The 18,487-nt window shown below is 53.0% G+C and overlaps 8 protein-coding genes across 8 annotated transcripts; 3 read left to right on the plus strand and 5 right to left on the minus strand.

The window, feature by feature from the left end:
• Window positions 1-11: 11 nt before the first annotated feature.
• BJY04DRAFT_224153 (RibD family protein) lies at window positions 12-571 on the minus strand (the record flags this gene model as incomplete). Its single annotated transcript, XM_073717878.1, has 1 exon — window positions 12-571. A coding segment is annotated over one exon (560 nt), but the record flags the coding sequence as incomplete, so codon positions are not given.
• Window positions 572-1,057: 486 nt separating this feature from the next.
• BJY04DRAFT_211400 (NAD(P)H-dependent flavin oxidoreductase) lies at window positions 1,058-2,217 on the minus strand (the record flags this gene model as incomplete). Its single annotated transcript, XM_073714399.1, has 3 exons — window positions 1,058-1,844; window positions 1,894-2,155; window positions 2,205-2,217. The coding sequence occupies 3 exons, from the start codon at window positions 2,215-2,217 to the stop codon at window positions 1,058-1,060; spliced, it is 1,062 nt and encodes a 353-aa protein (XP_073565091.1).
• A 261-nt stretch (window positions 2,218-2,478) lies between these two features.
• Window positions 2,479-4,402, plus strand: BJY04DRAFT_224155 (uncharacterized protein; the record flags this gene model as incomplete). The annotated part of the gene is made up of 8 exons (XM_073717879.1): window positions 2,479-2,869; window positions 2,918-3,010; window positions 3,055-3,294; window positions 3,342-3,488; window positions 3,535-3,646; window positions 3,700-3,826; window positions 3,885-4,115; window positions 4,166-4,402. 8 exons carry the CDS (start codon window positions 2,479-2,481, stop codon window positions 4,400-4,402), a joined length of 1,578 nt encoding a protein of 525 aa, XP_073565092.1.
• A 1,017-nt stretch (window positions 4,403-5,419) lies between these two features.
• BJY04DRAFT_202341 (ClpP/crotonase-like domain-containing protein) lies at window positions 5,420-6,189 on the minus strand. The gene has a single exon (XM_073713183.1). It carries the CDS (start codon window positions 5,943-5,945, stop codon window positions 5,475-5,477), a length of 471 nt encoding a protein of 156 aa, XP_073565093.1. The 5' UTR covers window positions 5,946-6,189; the 3' UTR covers window positions 5,420-5,474.
• Window positions 6,190-6,215: 26 nt separating this feature from the next.
• Window positions 6,216-12,720, minus strand: lah (involucrin repeat protein; the record flags this gene model as incomplete). The annotated part of the gene is made up of 2 exons (XM_073713184.1): window positions 8,005-12,720; window positions 6,216-7,934 (listed from the first exon to the last, which is right to left on the minus strand). Coding segments are annotated over exons 1-2 (5,644 nt in total), but the record flags the coding sequence as incomplete, so codon positions are not given.
• Window positions 12,721-13,820: 1,100 nt separating this feature from the next.
• Window positions 13,821-14,029, plus strand: BJY04DRAFT_202345 (uncharacterized protein). Its single transcript, XM_073713185.1, has one exon. The coding sequence runs from the start codon at window positions 13,839-13,841 to the stop codon at window positions 13,998-14,000; it is 162 nt and encodes a 53-aa protein (XP_073565095.1). The 5' UTR covers window positions 13,821-13,838; the 3' UTR covers window positions 14,001-14,029.
• A 106-nt stretch (window positions 14,030-14,135) lies between these two features.
• Window positions 14,136-14,810, minus strand: BJY04DRAFT_202346 (uncharacterized protein). Its single transcript, XM_073713186.1, has one exon. It carries the CDS (start codon window positions 14,517-14,519, stop codon window positions 14,283-14,285), a length of 237 nt encoding a protein of 78 aa, XP_073565096.1. The 5' UTR covers window positions 14,520-14,810; the 3' UTR covers window positions 14,136-14,282.
• Window positions 14,811-16,344: 1,534 nt separating this feature from the next.
• BJY04DRAFT_202348 (uncharacterized protein) lies at window positions 16,345-16,963 on the plus strand. The gene has a single exon (XM_073713187.1). It carries the CDS (start codon window positions 16,397-16,399, stop codon window positions 16,658-16,660), a length of 264 nt encoding a protein of 87 aa, XP_073565097.1. The 5' UTR covers window positions 16,345-16,396; the 3' UTR covers window positions 16,661-16,963.
• Window positions 16,964-18,487: the final 1,524 nt, after the last annotated feature.

Consider the following 18,487-nt stretch of genomic DNA (forward strand, 5'->3'; position numbering starts at 1 on the left):
AATCCCCCCACTCAAACCCTCCCTCTCCCTTCCCATCCAAAAAGATAAACCTCCCCCCAAACCTCTCCAGCAACCCCCTCTTCCGCTCATCAACCTCCACCCCCTCCCGAACAAAAACCCACGGTGCCCTCCCCTTTCCCGCCCGCACAAGCTCCAGAATCTTCGCCCCCTCATCAAACTCCCACCTGCAGTTCGGATCAAGCACAATCGGCCTCGGCTGGCCCTGTAACTCCTCCCCGCCATACCCGCCAACCCCGCCAATGCGACAGTTCAAACCGGGGTTATCGGCGACGGCGGTGCCGACGCCGATTAGGATCCCGGCGTGGCGCGAGCGCAGGTAGTGGGTCATGGCTTTTGATTTTGGGCCCGAGAGGATGGTTCGGGTTCCTGGGGAGAGGGAGAGAGAGGAGTCTAGGGAGGTGGCGAAGGTGAGGGTTGTGAAGGGGAGGGAGGGGTCTTTTTCTCTGGTATCTGGATTGGTGTTGGTTGAAGGTGGAGAGGGATTGAGGGGTTGGGGGAGGTAGGGTTCTAGGAAGGGAGATTCAGAGGCGGGGAATGTTAGGATGTCCATTTTGGAGATAAGGGATTTTGGGGTGATGTGTGATTTGTTATTGGTGTTGATGTTGATGTTGGAGGAGTGAGGTTTGTGATGGTGGGGATGGGGGGGAAATTTGTTGATTCCTGAATTCCGAGGCAGACGCTGCGAGTACTTTGTAGGTTCGGATGGACCCAAGTTCAACCATGTTGATGGATTGGCTCGATTGAGGACAGCTAAGCTGGGGTGTGAGATGAGCCGTATACTCGTGTGAGCAATTAGACAAAAATTCTGCCGGTGAAGTGAGCTCAGTTGAGCCCGTATACAGCTCATCTAGGCGAAGTTTGCAGCTCAGTTGAGCTGTTTCCCTGCAGAATGGCAATTTCAGCTCATGTCAACAGGTACCGATAAACAACAACTAAATTACGGAAGAAGTAATTATTGGCTTATCGACTCCCTGTGCAATCTTATTCTGAACTCATAGTAAACCACAGGACAGACCATTCACAACTACTATACAAGCTACAGCTTCGAAACCGCCCTTCCACCTCCCTCCAACAAGCCCACCGCCTCCTCGACCATCCCTTCGACAATCTTCCCAGCCGGTAACAGCTCCCTCACCAACCCCGCAACCTTCCCCATCAGCATCGGGTGCGCATTATCCAAAACCTCCTCATCATCCCCCTTGGTATCCATATCATGCGCCAGCGCAATAACCCCCCGATTCTGTAGCTCCGTCAACTCCGCCTTCCTCTCCCCCTCCCAGCGCCTGATATACGGCGTCGCCTGGGTATTCAGCGGCCGCCCACTAAAGATCGTCGTGCGGATAATATCATCGAACCCCGCCTCCTGCAACGCCTTCTGATGGACCTTCGACGCACCAGACTCCTCAGATAGGATGAACCGCGTCCCCACCCAGACCGCACCAGCACCAAGCATAAGTGCAGCTGCGAGGCTCTGGCCGTTGTAGATTCCACCTGCAGCAACAAGGGCGACATTCTGTTTCGTGAACGGCGAGATCTTGCCTTTGAGCAGTTCGAACACCGCTGGAATTAGCACTATGGTTGGGATATCGCCCGTGTGGCCCCCTCCTTCTCCGCCCTGCGCGCAGATCAGGTCCGCGCCGACTTCAACCGCCTTGAGAGCGTGCTTGGGGTGGCCGATCATGTTCATGTAGAGCACGCCGCCTTCGTGGAGCCGGTCGACGGCCCATTTAGGCGGGATGCCGACGGCGCAGACGAACAGCTTTGCGCCGCTGGAGATGATCACTTCAATGAGTTCGGCGAGTTTGCCGCGGGTGTAGTCTGAGCTGTGGGATTCGATTAGCCACGATATTACTAAAGGCAGGCCGGACGTACTTGGTCTTCCGGGCATTTCCACCGACTTTGGGAATCAGGAGATCGACTCCAAATGGCGCGTTCTTGTCGACGAGGTAACTCTTCAGCTCGTTGAGGGCTTCGCGGAGGAGATCCGGGGTGTATGCGACTCCTCCGATGACGCCTAGGCCGCCGCCGTTGGTCACCGCTGCTGCGAGCTTGGGAGATGCGACGTTGAACATGCCGGCTAGGAGGACTGGGTGGCGGACCCCGAGGAGTTCGGTCACATTTGTACGGATTGTTTCTGCGGTGGTTATTGGTATAGGGGCGCATTGGGGGATGGAGGGACATACTTTGGGGAGCCATTTTGAGTGAAGCTGGAACAAGCCTAACCACAGTCTAACAAATCGATGAACAGCACCATGGCAATAATTACTACTATATACTAATCTGTTGACCAAGAAGAGGTCCAGGAGGTAAAGTTCCCCGCGCCAGACACCCGAGAACCGAGAAGACACTCGGTCCCATGGGGCCCGTCGATCCCTCCTCGGCAACCATAAAACCACCCGGCAAGCACATGGCACTTCCTCCAACAACACCATTACCACTATCATCGCCATCAATACCATGTCCAGTAAGGCAGAAATTCCCATTCTCGTCGGTGTAGCCGACATAAACGACCGCGCCTCCAAAAACGACCCCAATGCCGCCGAACCACTAACACTAATGCTGCGCGCCATCGGCGCCGCAATAAACGACACCGAGCTTCCCCCAGAAGCCGCGCAGAAACTCCAGTCTGCGATTGAGAGTGTTTCTGCTGTTGCGAATTGGACATGGCCGTATCCTGATGCTCCGGGGTTGATTGTCAAGCGATTGGGGTTGCCCGGGGTTGTTCATACGGTGGAGAGTCACCATGGCGGAGATTCACCGGGGCAGTTAGTTGATGAGGCCGCGAGGAGAGTGGCGTATGGGAAGAGTAAAGTTGCAGTTGTCACTGGGGCGGAAGCGTTGGCTTCTTGTAGGTTTCGATGGGTGTTGCTGGCCGGGATTGTGCTAACGGGTGCAGTGGAATCGTTCAAGAAGGCGAAGAAGTTTCCACCGCCGCATTGGACGAAGCTTGATGACCATACCTCAATATGGGACCGGAAGAGGCCTGAAGGTAATCCTCCAACTCTCGCGGCATATATCGGGCTGACTTCATAGACCTTGGAAGTCGGCATTTCCTTGGGGCTCCGATTCAGGTATATCCTCTGTATGAAGCAGCGTTTCGAGCGCACCAGCAGCAGAAGCTGTCCGATAACCACAAAGAGTCGGCAGATCTATATGCAGACTTTGCACAGGTAGCTGCAAAGTCGCCTTATTCATGGTCGTATGGTCAAGAGCCAGAGACAGCAGGATCGATAGGGACGGTAACGAAGCGCAATAGGATGATATGCTCGCCATGTTAGTACTCACCCTCATCTTTATAAATATCCTTCTCACAGAACTAGATCCCCTTCTTATGAATGCCTTCAATACGGTAAATCTGGCTGCGGCTTGTATCATCACGACGACAATATTTGCTCGTGAACTAGGCGTTCCAGAATCCAAGTGGATATACCCATTAGGAGGAGCAGGTACAAGTGACAGCAGCAAATGTACGTCTTCACCGTAATCTATTACGCCAGGCACTAATGAATCTAGTCTGGGAACGGCCGTTCTTCCACGCAAGCCGCAGTCTATCACAATCCCTCGACGCGGCTCTAACAGCCTCAAACCTCAAAACGGACGATATCGACTTGTTCGACTTTTACTCGTACGCCAACTCACCTCCTAGCTTACTTACAGAATACTAACTGATGCATTTAGATGCTTCCCCATCGTCCCCAAGCTCGCAGCCCACCACCTCAACATCCCGCTCCACGGCGCAAAACCCATCACCGTGCTCGGCGGCCTCACATCCTTCGGCGGCGCAGGAAACAACTACTCCATGCACGTAAGTCACCTACCTTCACTCCTTTCCAGATAAACTTTACTAAAGACGGTATATCTAGGCAATAACCGAAATAACCCGCCAACTCCGCACGCGCAAACACTCCCCCAAAGCACAGAACGGCCTTGTCCTCGCAAACGGCGGCGTGCTCTCCTACCATCACACCGTCATCCTCTCAACCCAGCCCCGGTCATCAGCCTATCCAGGTTGGAATCCGCTCCCGTCGCAGCTCGAGGAGGTACACCCTGTTATCAAGGATGAGTTTGAGGGGAGCGCTGCCGGGGTTATCGAGGTACGTAACTCAACACCATATCTCGTAGTAGCAAAACTAACTCAAACAAGACATACACAGTGCAATTCGGCCGCGACGGCAATCCCGTTCTAGGTTTCGTCGTTGGACGTCTCAACACTCAGCCGTCTTCCTCAGAAAGTACTGGTGCAGCGCGCTTCGTCGCAAACGTCGAAGATCCCTACACGCTCCAACAGCTCACTAGCAATACCGAGCAGATCGGCAAGCAAGGGTGGGTTTCCTCTGAAGATGGGAGAAATTTCTTTGTTTTTGGACAGGCGAAGATATGACTTGCTAGACTGGCTGTCTGATCTTGCGCTTGGATTTCGGGATGGGACCTACATGTCCTCTGCAATCGAAGCCTCAGTCTCAGGCCGGTTGGGGCTGGGCTCAGTCAATTTATCATTTACCTCCACAACATCAGGCAGCAAGAAATCTATTTAGTGCTCCTGGCACTGCGGTGGTCGCATTCTAATCCCCGAACCTGGGTTTCTTGTAGCGTGAGACATTAGTTTTGTCTCTTTGGTGAGAGGGCCTAGTGATGTGATAGTTTTACTACACGAAGTGGAAGTCTGTAGGGCTTCCTGGGTAGTGAGTATTCAAAAAACGTAAAGACCACAGTGGATCTTGACTTCTGCGGGGAGGCGAGAATGAGGAAGGATAGAGGGCTCGCTGAGGAGGCGTTACATAGTGCGGTTGATTCCCTGAGGCAGGCAGGCGCTGACTGGGTTGGATCCGGGGCTTGTAAGGACCTTTACGAAGAGTTAGGTGTCAAAATAGAGGTGAACAAGAGATAGAGCAGAAATGGCGATATGGGCATGCCATGGGTATAGAAAGACCTCGATATATACAATATACAGCAACCTCAACCACAACCACAACAACTCCTACAACTTCGAATCAACCCACTCGGGCTTCCTCTTACCCGCAAACGCAACAAGCCCCCTCTTCAAATTCTCCCCCTGGATCAACTTCCTCCCATACAGCTCTGCCGTCGCCTGACTCGCCTGCTCCACAGACCCAGTCTCCCACGCCTCTCTCAGCCCATATCGCGACACAATCACTGCATCGGGACTAACATCCGCGATCTTTTGCGCCCACGCAATTGCATCATCGAGCACCTTCTCCGGACTCTCCGAGATATGGTTGACCAGGCGGAGCTCCTTTGCTTCTTTCGCGCTTACCCGGCGGCCCGTTAGCGCGAGTTCAGTGCCTACTTGCATTCCAACAGTCTGCACGATGCGGGAGAGGCCGCCTGCGCCAGCGTACAGGCCACGTTGGACCTCTGGGAGGGCGAATTCAGCTCGGGGGGAGGCGATGACGAGGTCACTACAGCATACAACAGTTAGTCAACATGATTCCTTAACCGCCATAGGGAAGAACAGACGAGCAGAAGGTAAAATAAGGGAAAAAGACATACCAATTCAAACAAATCTCAAACCCCCCACCCAGCGCCAACCCATTCACAGCCGCAATAACAGGCTTCTTGCCTCGTCGCTGCGATATGCCCCCGAAGCCATTCGGCATAGGCTCCCTCCTCTGTTCTCCTCCGCCATTCCCTGACCCCTTCTCATCAGCGGTATTTCTAAACTCCAACTGCTCGAGCAGATCCGCGCCAGCGGAGAAGGCCTTGCCGCCGCTCCCTGTGATGATTCCAACGCGCAGGGAGGGCTCCTCGTCGAACCAGTTCCAGATTGCGAAGCCGTCGCGGTGGCCTTGGGTGTTTATGGCGTTCATGCGCTTTTCGCGGTTTATTGTGACGAGGAGGATGTGTGGGGAGGGGAAGGTGAGGGTGAAGATTGAGGATGTTGGAGGAGGGGTTTGGAAGGGCATATTTGCTCGTATTTCTCAATGCGAGGGTTGTTTGGGTCGGACTCATAGAGTGAGCAGAGGTTTTTGAGGATAGGGAGTGGTTGTGGTTTGTCGAGGTGGAGGTAAAGAATTGGAGTTGGGGTCCGACTCGTCCCCCCGAGGCAGCTGAAAAGCTTCCCCGCAGAGGAGATGCCGAGGTTTACAGTAAGCACTGAGTCAGTTCATCTACATTCATGAGAATTTACATTAATGAGAAACGTAGTGATAAATAAATCAATATTAAATATGTACACACGTACAGCCGTAACTTCATAATCTAAAAGATCATCATGAGTCATAAGAACGGAAAGAAATAACAGCAATAGTAAAAACCCATTAGATAACTTGTCCAACGCCAAATTATACCCATTTTAACGCCTAGATGGTACAGAGAGAAACTGGCAGAGCAAGTGACTAGTGTGACGCCTAGATCACATTGCTCATGCTCATGTTCATGCTCATGTCCATCGTCGAGGGCGCAATACTATGCACTGAACGGCTCGCCTCCACAGACATGCGATCACCGCTCGTCATCCGATTTAGACGCTTGTCCTTGCCGGGTCGTGCAATGAGAACCTGAGCAGGACAGACAACGACCTCCTCTTCGCCTTCTCCCGCGTCGTTCCCTTTCTTGACAACCAGAGGGAACAAGACGACGCGGACAATGGCGTTCTGAGCTTGCAGCTCGTCGTTGGAGGTGGTCTCGCCGCTGCGCTCGTTCATAAGAGCGGCGTTGAAGAAGACTTGTCGCGCAAGGTCGCCATTTGTGTCGTATTCCGGTTGTAACGGAGGGAGCATGATGAACTCTGCGAGCTGGGTCCGCATTTCAATGGAGAGGTTGACAGCAACACGAAGGACTTTGCGGAGGGAGTCGAGGAGCTGAGACTCGACATGTGAAGGGGGAGGGAGGAGACAGGAGAGGGTTTCGAAGATTTCGAGGGCGACAGCTTCCGTGTCGCTTTCGCGCTGCTTAGCAAAGGCTGCACGGCGGGAGAGGAGAGTGAGGGTTGTGGCACGCCAGCGGTGAATGGAGTTGCGCGGGCCAACTTCGATGAGTTGCTTTTCCAACGACTTCAATTTCTGACGCTGCTCGCGGTCCATACCAAATAGATAGCGAGTGAACACAAATTCCCAGACCATGGTCATAACCACAGACATGAAAACATCGCGACGGCGCACTCGGTCGGCAAGGTAGGAGTCCGTATCCGAGCCGTCGAGGATGGCATTGTCGAACCGGTCGGCAATCTTCTCGTCTTGAATGTCGATAAGCTTGCGACAGCGGCGAGAGTCGGAGTGTTTGGAGAAGCGCAGGACCCACTGCTGCACATGGCCGCAGAGTTTCTGGCATGCAGCCTCGAAGTAGTCCTCGCCGCGGAAAGCGATAACATTGTCGTGCATCTGGGCGGAAATCTGCTCTTGAAGCTCCTTGACTTTGTCGCGCGCGCCCTCCAATTCCTCGCGCAGTCGACGCAATTCCGCATTCTTCTGTGTCAATGCCGTTTCAATCTCCAGCTTGATCCGGTCATGCAAGTCGACCGATAACCGTTCATTTTGCGACCGCAAGCGTTCGACTTCCCTGGTGGAGTCTTGTTGAATCGCTTGGATTTCTTGAGTATGAGTCGCAATGAGGGTAGTATTCGTTGTTGCCAGGCCAGTATTCTCTTCATTCAGCCTGGCAACCTCTTTCTGGAACCATTCGACCGATTGTCTAAGTTGTTCGAGCTCGGCTTCCCGGTCGCGCAGGTCGGCAGCGCGAGTGTTGAGCGCGTGGTCGCTCTTCCGACGAGAAAGGTTGGCATTGCGTAGTTTATCTTCGGCGGCATCGCGAGCAGCAGCGAGCTCGCGGTTTTCGGAAATCAAATGGTCGAGGCGGAATTCGAGCTCTTGGAGGTGTTGCATACTTCGGCGGTGTCGGACACTGGGCGGTCGACTAGGCGACCGGGGGGAACTCGGCGTCTCGCCCCAGCCCTCCTAAACAATTAGCATCAAACAACAAACAACAACAGATTCCATCACGAATAAATAAATATTAATAACTTACATAGACATCCGTCATGGTGCGAGCGGGCTTCTTGCCCTTGTCGATGACGGGGTCGTAGGAGGAGGAAGAAGCGATGCGCTCGACGTTCAGGTCGGTGGGGGATCGAGATGGAGGCTGGGCCGTTGTCGCCCGTGATTGGCGCTCGCTCTCTGCCACCCCTGGCGCCTCACTCGCTGCTGCAAGTGCTGCTGCGCGCAGATCTCCACTGGCACTGTGCACAACACGTCGCAGCGAGTGTGTGCTAGATGAAGTACTGCCAGGTCTGCTCGGTCGCAGCACCGGCTTGTCTTGTTCTGGTGTTTTGAGTATTCGCGGCCGTGATCCTCGTTCCGGTGATAGGCTGCCTGAGCTTGGCTTTTGCACCTTTTCCCAGTCTTCATCCGACTCAGACGTAGGCCACGCCTGACGGCCTAGGGCGTTCTCTGTAAACTTTCGGACAGGAGTTTCAGGACGTGGGAGGACATGCTCGGGTTTCATTTCCAGACGGGGCGTGTCGTCCCGGACCGCTCCTTCAGTACCTTGTTCTCTGAGCGGCTTGGGTGAGATGTCTCGTGTAGTTGTTTTTGCGGGCTCCTCGAGAGACCACGGCAGTTTTGGATGATCATGTCGTCCGTGAATAGATGGCGACCGCCGGAGCTCACATGTAGAGCCTGAGCTTGCTGAAAGCCTCTCGATGGATCGAGGTTGTCCAAGAATCTCGGGCTTTGTTGGCAAGTCTGTTTTTAAACTCGGTAGTTCTCTTGTAGAGGCAAAGATATTGTCTGGCTGCACTGGCTGTAGCACAGTTTGCGTAAGCGTAATCGGCTGAGGTTCTGCCTCAATTGTTGCCGGTGGGCTGTTTGACACCAAGCTGGGTTTCAACCCCGGCAAGTCCCGTGTTGTGATATCAGAAGAACGGTCCCTCCCCGCTGGCTTTGGTGTATTCTCGCGTGTGATCGACCGAGACCCTGGCTCAAAAGTGCCCGAGGGACTCTTGACTGCCGACCCAGGTGCTGTCTCTGGGATGTCTCTTGTTGTGCTGCCGGAGCCAGCATCTCTCTCCACTGACTTTGGCGTACCACTCCGCATAATCTCTCTCAACTCTCGATCAATAGCCTCCGGACTCTTCAACACCAACTCAGCTCGAGCATCCGGTACTGCCCTTGGAGTACCAAAAACATCGTCCTGAGCTAGAGCAGGGCTTGGAATATACCCACTATCTCTCACCTCCTGCATATCCAAATCTCTCTCTTCCTCTCTCTCCTCTCTCTCCTTCTCCATTAAGACGGGAGCCTCCAAGACCTGGATCGCGTTATCGCGACTCGCCTGTTCCATGGTCTCTTCCTCAGCCCCATCTTTTACCGACTGTGACGGGCTCGGTCGACGAAAAAATCCCCGTTCGAGATTCGGGAAGATGCTCGCAATCTTACTCGAAATCGATTCTGGTTCTTCGGTCTTCTTTTCTTTTTCTCCGGCGGCCTCCACGTCGTGCAAGGTCTGCAGCGCCGAGTCTACAGATGTTATGTTAAAATCCCTTGTTGTAATGTCCCGGTCGATCGTTCCGGTCATTGCTTGGGCTTTGCTGTCTTTGGCGGCTTCTTCCGGACTCTCGCCTGGACGTTCTAGCAGTGCTTCGGGGATGGCAGATTCTTTGAATTCTGGAATCTCTGGGACGAAGGGGGCTGCGTGAGCTTCGACGGAGGACTGGGATGACTGGTCAATGGCGTCGGGTTTAGCTTTTTCCCACTCTATGGAAGGCCAGGCGTCTTCGTCCGGACGAGGTGTGAGGTCCCCATCGTGACTGTCTTCGGCGATAGTCTTTTCAATGGGAGTCTCAGGGAGGGCGGGCTCTGCTGGGATCTCGGGTTCTAGTTGAGATTCCTCGGCTTTTTCTGCCTTGCGTTTCTTTTTTTTCGCTTTCTTGGAGAGCTTGCGAGAGATGGCAGGCTCGGGCTCTTCCTCTTTCGATGGCACAAGGATGAGATCCTTTGAATCCTCAGTTGGTAAATTAAGGTCGTCCACTAATTCCCTCGGAGTCTCTGGGTCGACGGGTTCCGAGGCGGTTAGCATACTAGAGACATCCTTAACTCCTTGTGCCTGTTCAATTGGGTCTGATGGAGTCATTGGCTCCTCCATTCTTTCTCCAACTGTCTCGATCTGAGCATGGAGCTTGAAAATCCCCTCAACTTGTTTGACATGGTCAACTGGCGCTTCAAGCTCCTGCTGCTGCTGTGGCTCGGCCGCCTCAGACTCGGCCTGCTTTTTGAGCTTTCTCTTTTCCTTCTTAGAAAGCTTTCTTGACAAAGGAGCCATAGGCTCAGGCTCAGGCTCGGGTTCCGGCTCCGTCATACGAGGTGGCTCTTCCGCAACAAGATCTGGGCTGCTTCTCTCAACCATGGGTTCCATAATCTCCCCCTGCACATCCTGATCTGTAGCTTTCTCCGAAAGTAGCTCCTTCTCGTCTTCCTTTGGCACAAGTTCGTGCTGGATCTGGGTTTCAATAGGCGCAACCAACTCCTTGACTGAATCGAGTGGAACATCCAAAGGGGCTTGAGCCGGTTCATCATCCTTCTGCTTCTCTACAAGAAAATCCTCCTTGGTCTCCACTGGGTGGCCCACGAGCTCCTTTTGTGATAGATCCAGCGCGCGCTCACTCTCAACGGGAGCAATGATGTCTGGCACTAGATGGTCTACCACAGGCTCAACCTCGATGGGTTCTTTGGCGGCTGGAGAAGATTTAACGAGAGGGTCGTGTTGGGTATCACCAGTTTCTGTCACAGGAGAAAGAGCTGACTCGCTCTCGCCTTCGTTTTCCTGCTGCTCCTTAGCCAGTTTCTTAGCCTTCTTTTTCTTCTTCTTGGACTCTTTGCGGCTCAGTGTGGGTTCTTGGATGGGTTCAGAAGGAGTAGACTGTTCCTGGAAAGGCCTGTCTTCGATGGCAGCCTCAGTTGCAACTTCCGGTTGAATTTTGGGCTCGTCCTCCTCTTTCTTTGGTTGCAGGGCTTCGAACTGCGGTATATGAGGCTGTAGGGCCTCAGCCACTGCGCCGATATCCGGCTGCTCCTGACTTTCAACGACTTCCAAAGGGGCTGATTCAATTATTTCATCCTTTGGTGCTTCTGCGGGCACTCCAGCTTGAGCTTGTTCGCCAGAGTCATGGGCAGGAGATGGTTCCTGGAAAGGCTTGTCACCTAAAGGCGTATCTGGTGCAACCTCTAGCACAGCTCGCGGCTGGTCATCCTGCATGGTCATTTCTAGGACTTGCGGCTCTTGTGATTGAGGATGCGATACAGATTCAGCAGCTGTGATGATATCTGGTTGCTCCTGACTCTCGAGGACTTCCAAAGTTGATGGTCCCGATAATTGGTCTTTTGGGGCCTCCTCGAGAGCTTCATCTTGGACTAGCTCGATGGGTTCAAGGACAGGGGATAATTCTTGAAAAGGCTTGTTATCTAGGGGCGCATCAAGCGTAGGTTCAAGCGAAACTTCGGACTGATCCTCTTGTTTACTTGTTTCCAAGATTTCCGGCTCTGTTATTGGAGGCTGAGGTGTCTCTTCCGGCTCTGTGATAGATTTCGACTGCTCTGGAATCTCAACTGCGTCCATTGGGGCCGTTTCGGCTGACTGGTCCTCTAAAAAATCCTGTTCTGCTGACTCGGCTTGAGGTTGTGTAATCTCAGGCTCATTCGATGGGCCAATATCAGCAACTTCAGCCTCTAGAGCCGCAGCCTTCTTCTTATTCTTTTTGTTTTTCTTCTTGCTCTTGCTGGTGGAGGCCTCCTCGGTTTTGACTTCGGGCATTGAAGTCTCTTCCTTCGGATTTTCGAGGCTGAGTAATTGCGGTTCATCAATGTTCGCGCCGACTGGCAAAGAATTAGAGCTGGCTATTGGCTCATCTTCCTGAAGTGTCTCGGGAGGACCTTCAGGGCTCTTGTCTTGCTGCTCACCTTGCTCCGCCGTTGGAAGAACAGTATCAACTGCCGAGACTTGGACCTCCGCAGGAATATCTGCGGTTGACTCGGAAATCATATCAGAAGCCGTAGGCTCAACTGGCCGCTCGATAAATTTCTCAATCTCATCTGGGGCCACTTCTGGGCTCTCAAATTGTGCAGAAGCCTCAGGCATTTCAACCACCGGCGGAGACACATCATGCGCTTCACTATCTTTGAGAAGAGCTTTTTCGGCCTCTTTTTGCGGAGCAGATTCTTCAGGGCCAGACACAATCGGCGCTTCCTTTTCTTGCTCGGCCGCCTTCTCAGCCTGACGCTGCTTCTTTTTCTGCTTTTTGCTTAATTTGGTTGACAAAGCAGGTGGCTCAGGATCTTCGGTCTGGATATTGGCGTCAACGTCGACAGCCGGTTGGTCGATCTCAGCCTCTTGGATAGAAGGTGGCTGATCTTCAATAGTTGGCTGTGGAGGTACGTCTTCGTCCACCTTTCGATCTTCAGGAAGCTTAGTCGCTTCAGCAATATTATCCTGTTTCTCGGATTCAATGACAGTATCGTTCTCCTCTCCATGCCGCGCCTCCTTCTCGTTATCTTGAGTAGAAGTCGGGAGAACAGGCTCAAGATCCTTGTCTTCCACTTGTCCCTCATGAACTGTTTCTGGGTGATCACCTATCGACTCCCTGCTTCCGTTTCCAACCTCCTCCTTTCCCTTTCCCTCTCCCTCAACCACTCCCTCTCCATCAACCAAACCTCTCTCACTTTCGATCGTCGCCGCGGAAGCCGAAGCCGGTTGCGCCTCTTTCTCTACCTGCGAAGACACATCGTTATCAGTCCAAGTCAAATCTTTATCGGTGGCGGCGTGGAATCCGGTGTCGCGGGCGTGGGACTGATGTTCTTTACCGTCTTCTTCAGCTGCGCTTGGCTGTGGCTGCTCTTCGCTTTTTTCTTCTCTTTCTAGGGCAGCGTCATCGGCTGGGGTTGCGTTTGAGGGCTCGGTATCTTGGGGCTTCTCGTTCTCGAGGGCAAGAAGTTTTGATTGCCGCTTCTTGTCTTTCTTGGCCTTCTTTTTGGCTTTGGCGGATAGGGGCTCGTCTTCGGCGGGTGTTGAGGGTTCCGGGATCGTTTCTATAATTGGTTCGGAGCTTGGCTCATGTTGCTGTTCGATAGGCTCCCCAATGGGCTCTTGGGTGGGCTGTTCAGGTACGTCTTCAACTGGTGGAGTGGGCACCTTCTCGGACTCAAGTGAAGCGATATCAGCCGGGGCCTCAGAGAAAGCAGGTAGCTCGTCCGTTGTCAGCTCCACAGTGTTGCGCTTCTTCTTTTTCTTGTTCTTTTTCTTAGAAGATGCCGTTTCGGGTTCGGTGGTCTCGGGAGTTTGATCGAGAGGCGTGGAAGCTTGAATTTCTGACTCAGGCGCGGTTTCTAAAATTTCTTCGCGCTCATGAGCCACACTTTTCTCTTCTAGCTTCTCCAGTTCAGGCTCTAGCGTAGAAATGGGTTCTTCCTTAGGCTCTGAGATGTCGACGTGGTCTTTTGGTAGATCTTCAGATGTGACTTGACCTGTAGGAACATCGTCGTTTCCCTTGGGTTCCTCGCCGAATGCAGTTGTCTCGGTCTGCGCAGAATCGAGAAGTGGCTCCGTTTCATTGATTTTAGCACCTTCAGAAGTGCCAGGAATATCCCCAGTGGGAGTCTCAATTTGAGCAATGTCCTCCTGGGGCTTTGATTCCAACTCAGAAACAGGAGGCTCGGCCGCACTTTCAGATTGTTTGCCGGCTTCAACAGAATCAGAAGCTTCAGGCTGCTCTATGCCCTCCCCCGCTGCAAAAGCAACGGACTTGCGCTTCTTCTTGTCTTTCTTTGCTTTCTTCTTCGAAGTTGGCGTTTGTTCCTCTTCTACGGGGGTCGATGGCTCCTCCACTGGCTGATTTTCAGACTCCTTGTTTTCCGGCGCTGGAGATTCGGACGCAGATGCAGTTTCAATTTCAGCAGTGGTTGCCGATGGCTGAAATTCTCCAACAGCAGAAGAAATATCAGGGGCTCCGATCTCGTCTGGTTCCGCGGCTATAGCGCTCTCTGTGATATGTTCAGGCGGTTGCTCGGAGGCGGGATCATCAATTGCAGGAGTGGGAATGGCTTCATCCAAAGAGCCAGATTGGCTCTTCTTCTTTTTCTTCTTGTTCTTTTTCTTTGAAGAAGATGTTTGGAGCTCGTCTGCTAGCTGGCCTTCCTGCTGGGGCTCGGTGGGCTCGGAAACCGGTTGTTCTAGAGAAGGCTGGGTTGGTATTTGATCCGTGGTGTCTTCTTGTTGAGCAGGGAAACTATCCTCCGGCAGAGAGTCTTTAGGTATCTCTAGAGAAGTAGAATCTTCCTCCTGCACAGTTCCAGGCTGGGTTTCAATTGGCGCAGTCTCAACCGCCACAGGGGTCTCTTCAGTCTCAATCGTGTTGCTAGGCTCGACAACACGTTCAGAAACTGATTCATCAATAGTATCAGGAACATCCGAAATCTGCTCGTTGACAGGCTGAGACAGAGGGTCGAGTTCACGCTCAGGAACAGTTTCTGCTTGGATTGGCTCAGGAATCTCATGCTGCGTCTCGACTAGCACAGGCGTCTCCTCAAGCTCAACCGTGCTGCTAGCTTCGACAACATGTTCAGAAGCTGGTTGGTCGACGATAGCAGGGGTATCCGTGATTTGCTCGTCGACAGGCTGAGACAGAGACGCGGATTCAGGCTCAGGAACAATTTCGGTCGAAGCCGCCGGCGTAGATTCATCAAGAGAAGCAGACTTGTTCTTCTTCTTTTTCTTTTTCTTCTCTTTCTTAAAAAGAGGAGGCTGTACTTCTTCTATTGGTGTATCGGGAATGGTATTTTCCAGGGCCACAGCTTCGGACTCAGTAGTCGTCTGATTTTCCGACGCCCTTGCTGATTCAACGTCCGTGTCTGGAAGACTTTCGCCAGCTAGATTGTCCTTGTTGGCCTGCGCAGAAGGAATGGGCTCGCTCAGGGGTTCGGCTGGTCCTTGCCCCGAATCGAGAGTTTGAGGTTCGATAATATTATCGCCTTTGGGCTCTACCGGGAGCTGTGTCTCCGATGTCATCTGATCCTCTGTAGCGGAAATTAGAGGCTCGTCCTGCGTAGGCTCTTGGTCCAACTCAATTGGTTCAGTTATTATCTCGTCCGGAACAGCACGAGTCTCAATCTGCTCGGGAATTGGTTCAGAGACCTCTTCTCGAGATCCTTGGGGCTCTGAAGGGGGCAGTGAATTTAATGGCGTCTGGTCCTCCATAGCGGAGAATAGAGGCTCGTCCTGTGCAGCCTCTTGACCCAACTGAATTGGCTCGGTTGTCGTTATCTCGTCCGGAACGGCAGGATTGTCGATCTGCTCGGGGATTGATTCAGAGATCTCTTCTCGAGTCTGTTCTTGTGAGGATTGGGGTTCTTCGATAGCCTCCTTAATCCCGGCATCTAGCTTCTCAGAACTAGAAGGCTCTTCTTGGACGAGAGTTAAGCCATCAACTATAGTGCTTTCGGGCCCCTGGATAGCGCCCTCAACATCGGCAGGGGCGGGACTATCCTGCTCCTGCAACTCCTCGGCTGCCAGAGACTGGCGCTTCTTCTTTCGATCCTTTTTGGCCTTCTTCTTTTGAGCAGCTGTCAAGGGAACACCTTCAGACTCATGCTGGGCTTGGTCATCAGCCGGCTCAGGAACGACATCGCCAGACTCAATTGGTGTTTCTGGAATATCCCGCGACATGTCCTCCACGGATTCGGAAGATTGGTTTACTGGGGTGTCTTCTGGAACAGTGGGTTCTTTCAATTCACCTTCAGCAAGAACATCAACATCAGGAACGGGATCCGCAGCAGATGTTGAGCTCTCAATTGGGGCTTCAGTCTCAAATTCGGGTTGAGCAGAAGGAGCAGGGGCAGGAGCTTGGACGTCTTCATCGACGGGCAAAGGAACAGCCTCACTTTGCTTGCCCTTCTTCTTTTTCTTCTTTTTATCCTTCTTGCTCCCTCCGACATCTTCAGAAGGATTCCCCGCTTCAGGCGCATTCGGTGCTGAGGTTTGTATCTCAGGCTCGGGCTGAAGCTCAGGCCCTTGCTGGGACACATGTGGTTCGCTGTCATTGGTCTTGTCCTCGGCGATCTCCACTGGTCGAGTTTGATCGGGGTCGAGATTGTCGCTGGAGATGGGGTCGTGGGCTTGCGATTCTATGATCTCGGGCGCTGTACCTGCGTCTTCCTGCTGTTGCGGATGGTGTTCGTTGTCATCGGGGAACGGGATTTCACCGCTTGTTTGGGGCGGAGCGGGGACTTCTTCGAACGGCGTCTCGGGCTCAATTTTAGGCTCAGTGTCAGGTTGGCGCTCAGATTCGGGCTGGGATTCGGACAAAGCTGCGGATTTCCGATTCTTCTTTTTCTTTTTCTTCTTGGTTTGTGACTCTGTGGTCTCTTCTGCAGCGATGTCTTTACTGGGTTCTGGCACGGCCTGGGAGTCGTCTGCAACAGCTGGACTCGGTGCAGTGGCCTCAGTAATTTCCTTATTGTCACCGGAAACCTCGTCTCCCTCATTTGGTTTGAGATTGTCCTCAATCAAGACAGGTTGTTCGAGGGCCTGTTCCTTCTCTAAAGACGAAATTCGAGGGGCTTCACTCGGGGAAGGAATGGGCCCCGATGCCACCTCATCCTGTTCAACAGTCTCGATTGGGACTTGCTGGTCTTGCTGATCTACCGACTTAGACTCATCAACCAGCAGATGCTCAGATTCAAGCTCTGCCGTAGGCTCTAGGGGGCTTTCTGGTCCAGGCTGGGTAGCAGTTTCTCTCTCTGGTGAGATCTGTTGGTCAACTAAAGCTGTTTCATCGAGAGACGGCTTGCTCAGATCAGACAAAACCGGCTCGCTAGATGTCGGAGTATCGCTTGACTCGAGCGAGCGAGCTTCGCCAGGGACTGGATCCATGACAGCTTCGTGTTGTTCATCAATGACGGGAGTGGTGTCAGAAGGTAAATAAAGCTCGGGAACGACGATGTCACTAGGAAATGGAGCAGGGGCATCTTCGGACGGAGTAACCAGTTCAGGCCCAGGAACCACTTGACCATCTTCCGAGGATTTGGTGTCGTCAACTGGACCGGCGCGCTGAGTCTCTTCGACCTCGATAACGGAAGGTCCAGATTCAGGTTGGCCTTCAGGGTCAGCCTGAGAAACCTGCCTTTCAGACGCGTTCTCTTCCGCAGACTCAGTAAGGTCAACGCTCTTGCCTCCCTTCTTCTTCTTTTTCTTCTTGTTCTTTTTCGAAGAAGTCGTGGTTGGTTCTGGGTCCTCGGTTGGTTCCTGGAGGGGTGTGTCAACAGGCTTATCCGCTGTTTGAGGAGATTTGATTGCTGGCTCATTTTCAGCGATAGATAAATCTGTGGGCTTGATCTCCGGCTGTGCCATAATATCCTCAGGCTTCAGACCCCGGGAGCCTTCTTCTGAAACAGGAAATCCGGGCTGCTTAACCTCTTCTTGTAAATCAAGCCAGTCATCAGCAATCTCATCCCTGCTCATCGTGCGAGTCGGACTCCCCGAGGCATCAAAGAACTCATCCTCGGTTGTGTCAACAATGTCATCATGGTGCTTGTCCTCCGATGCAGACCTGGACCGCGTGACAGGGAAATCATCCTCCACATGTCCAGTATCGCCCTCATGTTTATTATTCGCAGCAAGAGCGGCGCCAACAACAGACGCAAAGCCTAGACCCCAGGGTGCAGCACGCTCAGCAAGGCCCTCAGTATCTTTCTCCCTCTCCGTTATTGGCGAGTGTGGTGGCGAGAGGTCGGTAATTGTCTGTACGTCGTCGCCAGTCACTGTCCTAGCGCCGTCGTCGTCCTCGGCATCGTAGTAGTGGGTTTGTGACGTTGCGAGGGTATCCGTGTCAGTTTCGGGTTCTGCATCGGAGTGGGTGAAGTCCAGCGGGTGAGAGGCAGAGATGGCTGCGTCGACGACGCCGGCGAATCCAGGGCCACGGTATATATCCGCTTCGGGGACATCTTTGTCCAGCGGGTGAACTTCTGTCGGGGTCTGTGTGGGAGTTCTTTGTTGATCATCGTCGTCACCGATAATGGCCTTGTTTTCTGGTGTAGACGGACGAGAATCGGGAAGAGCTGGCAAGTTCTCTAGATCCTTCTCCATACCATCAAACCCGCCATCTTTGGCTCCAATGCCGATAGCTGAGCCCTCGACGGAAGGAAGAATAGTCGGTGACGGCGGCAAAGCAAGGTACGACTCTTCCTCTTGGAGCAATTCCGACGGGGAATGGAACTCATACCCTAGCTCATCCTTCCTTGACAAATGTCGCGGAATGCCTGCGAATGTTGCTCGCGTAGGTGTATTTTGCTGAGAGTCAAGGATTGAGGCGTCCTGCTGGGGATGATCTCTGTAATACTCTTCAGCAGCTCCCGAATGCTTTGTGTCGTGGTGAACACTTCGAGTAAGTTCAGGACCGGGGGATTCCCAGAAGTGCTCGTCTTGTAGGGCCGTGAGGTCTTCTTCAGAGCTGCTCTTGCTTGAAGGT

The sequence above is a fragment of the Aspergillus karnatakaensis genome (genome assembly GCF_047715665.1).
Source record: "Aspergillus karnatakaensis strain CBS 102800 unplaced genomic scaffold BJY04scaffold_85, whole genome shotgun sequence".
Classification (NCBI taxonomy): domain Eukaryota; kingdom Fungi; phylum Ascomycota; class Eurotiomycetes; order Eurotiales; family Aspergillaceae; genus Aspergillus; species Aspergillus karnatakaensis.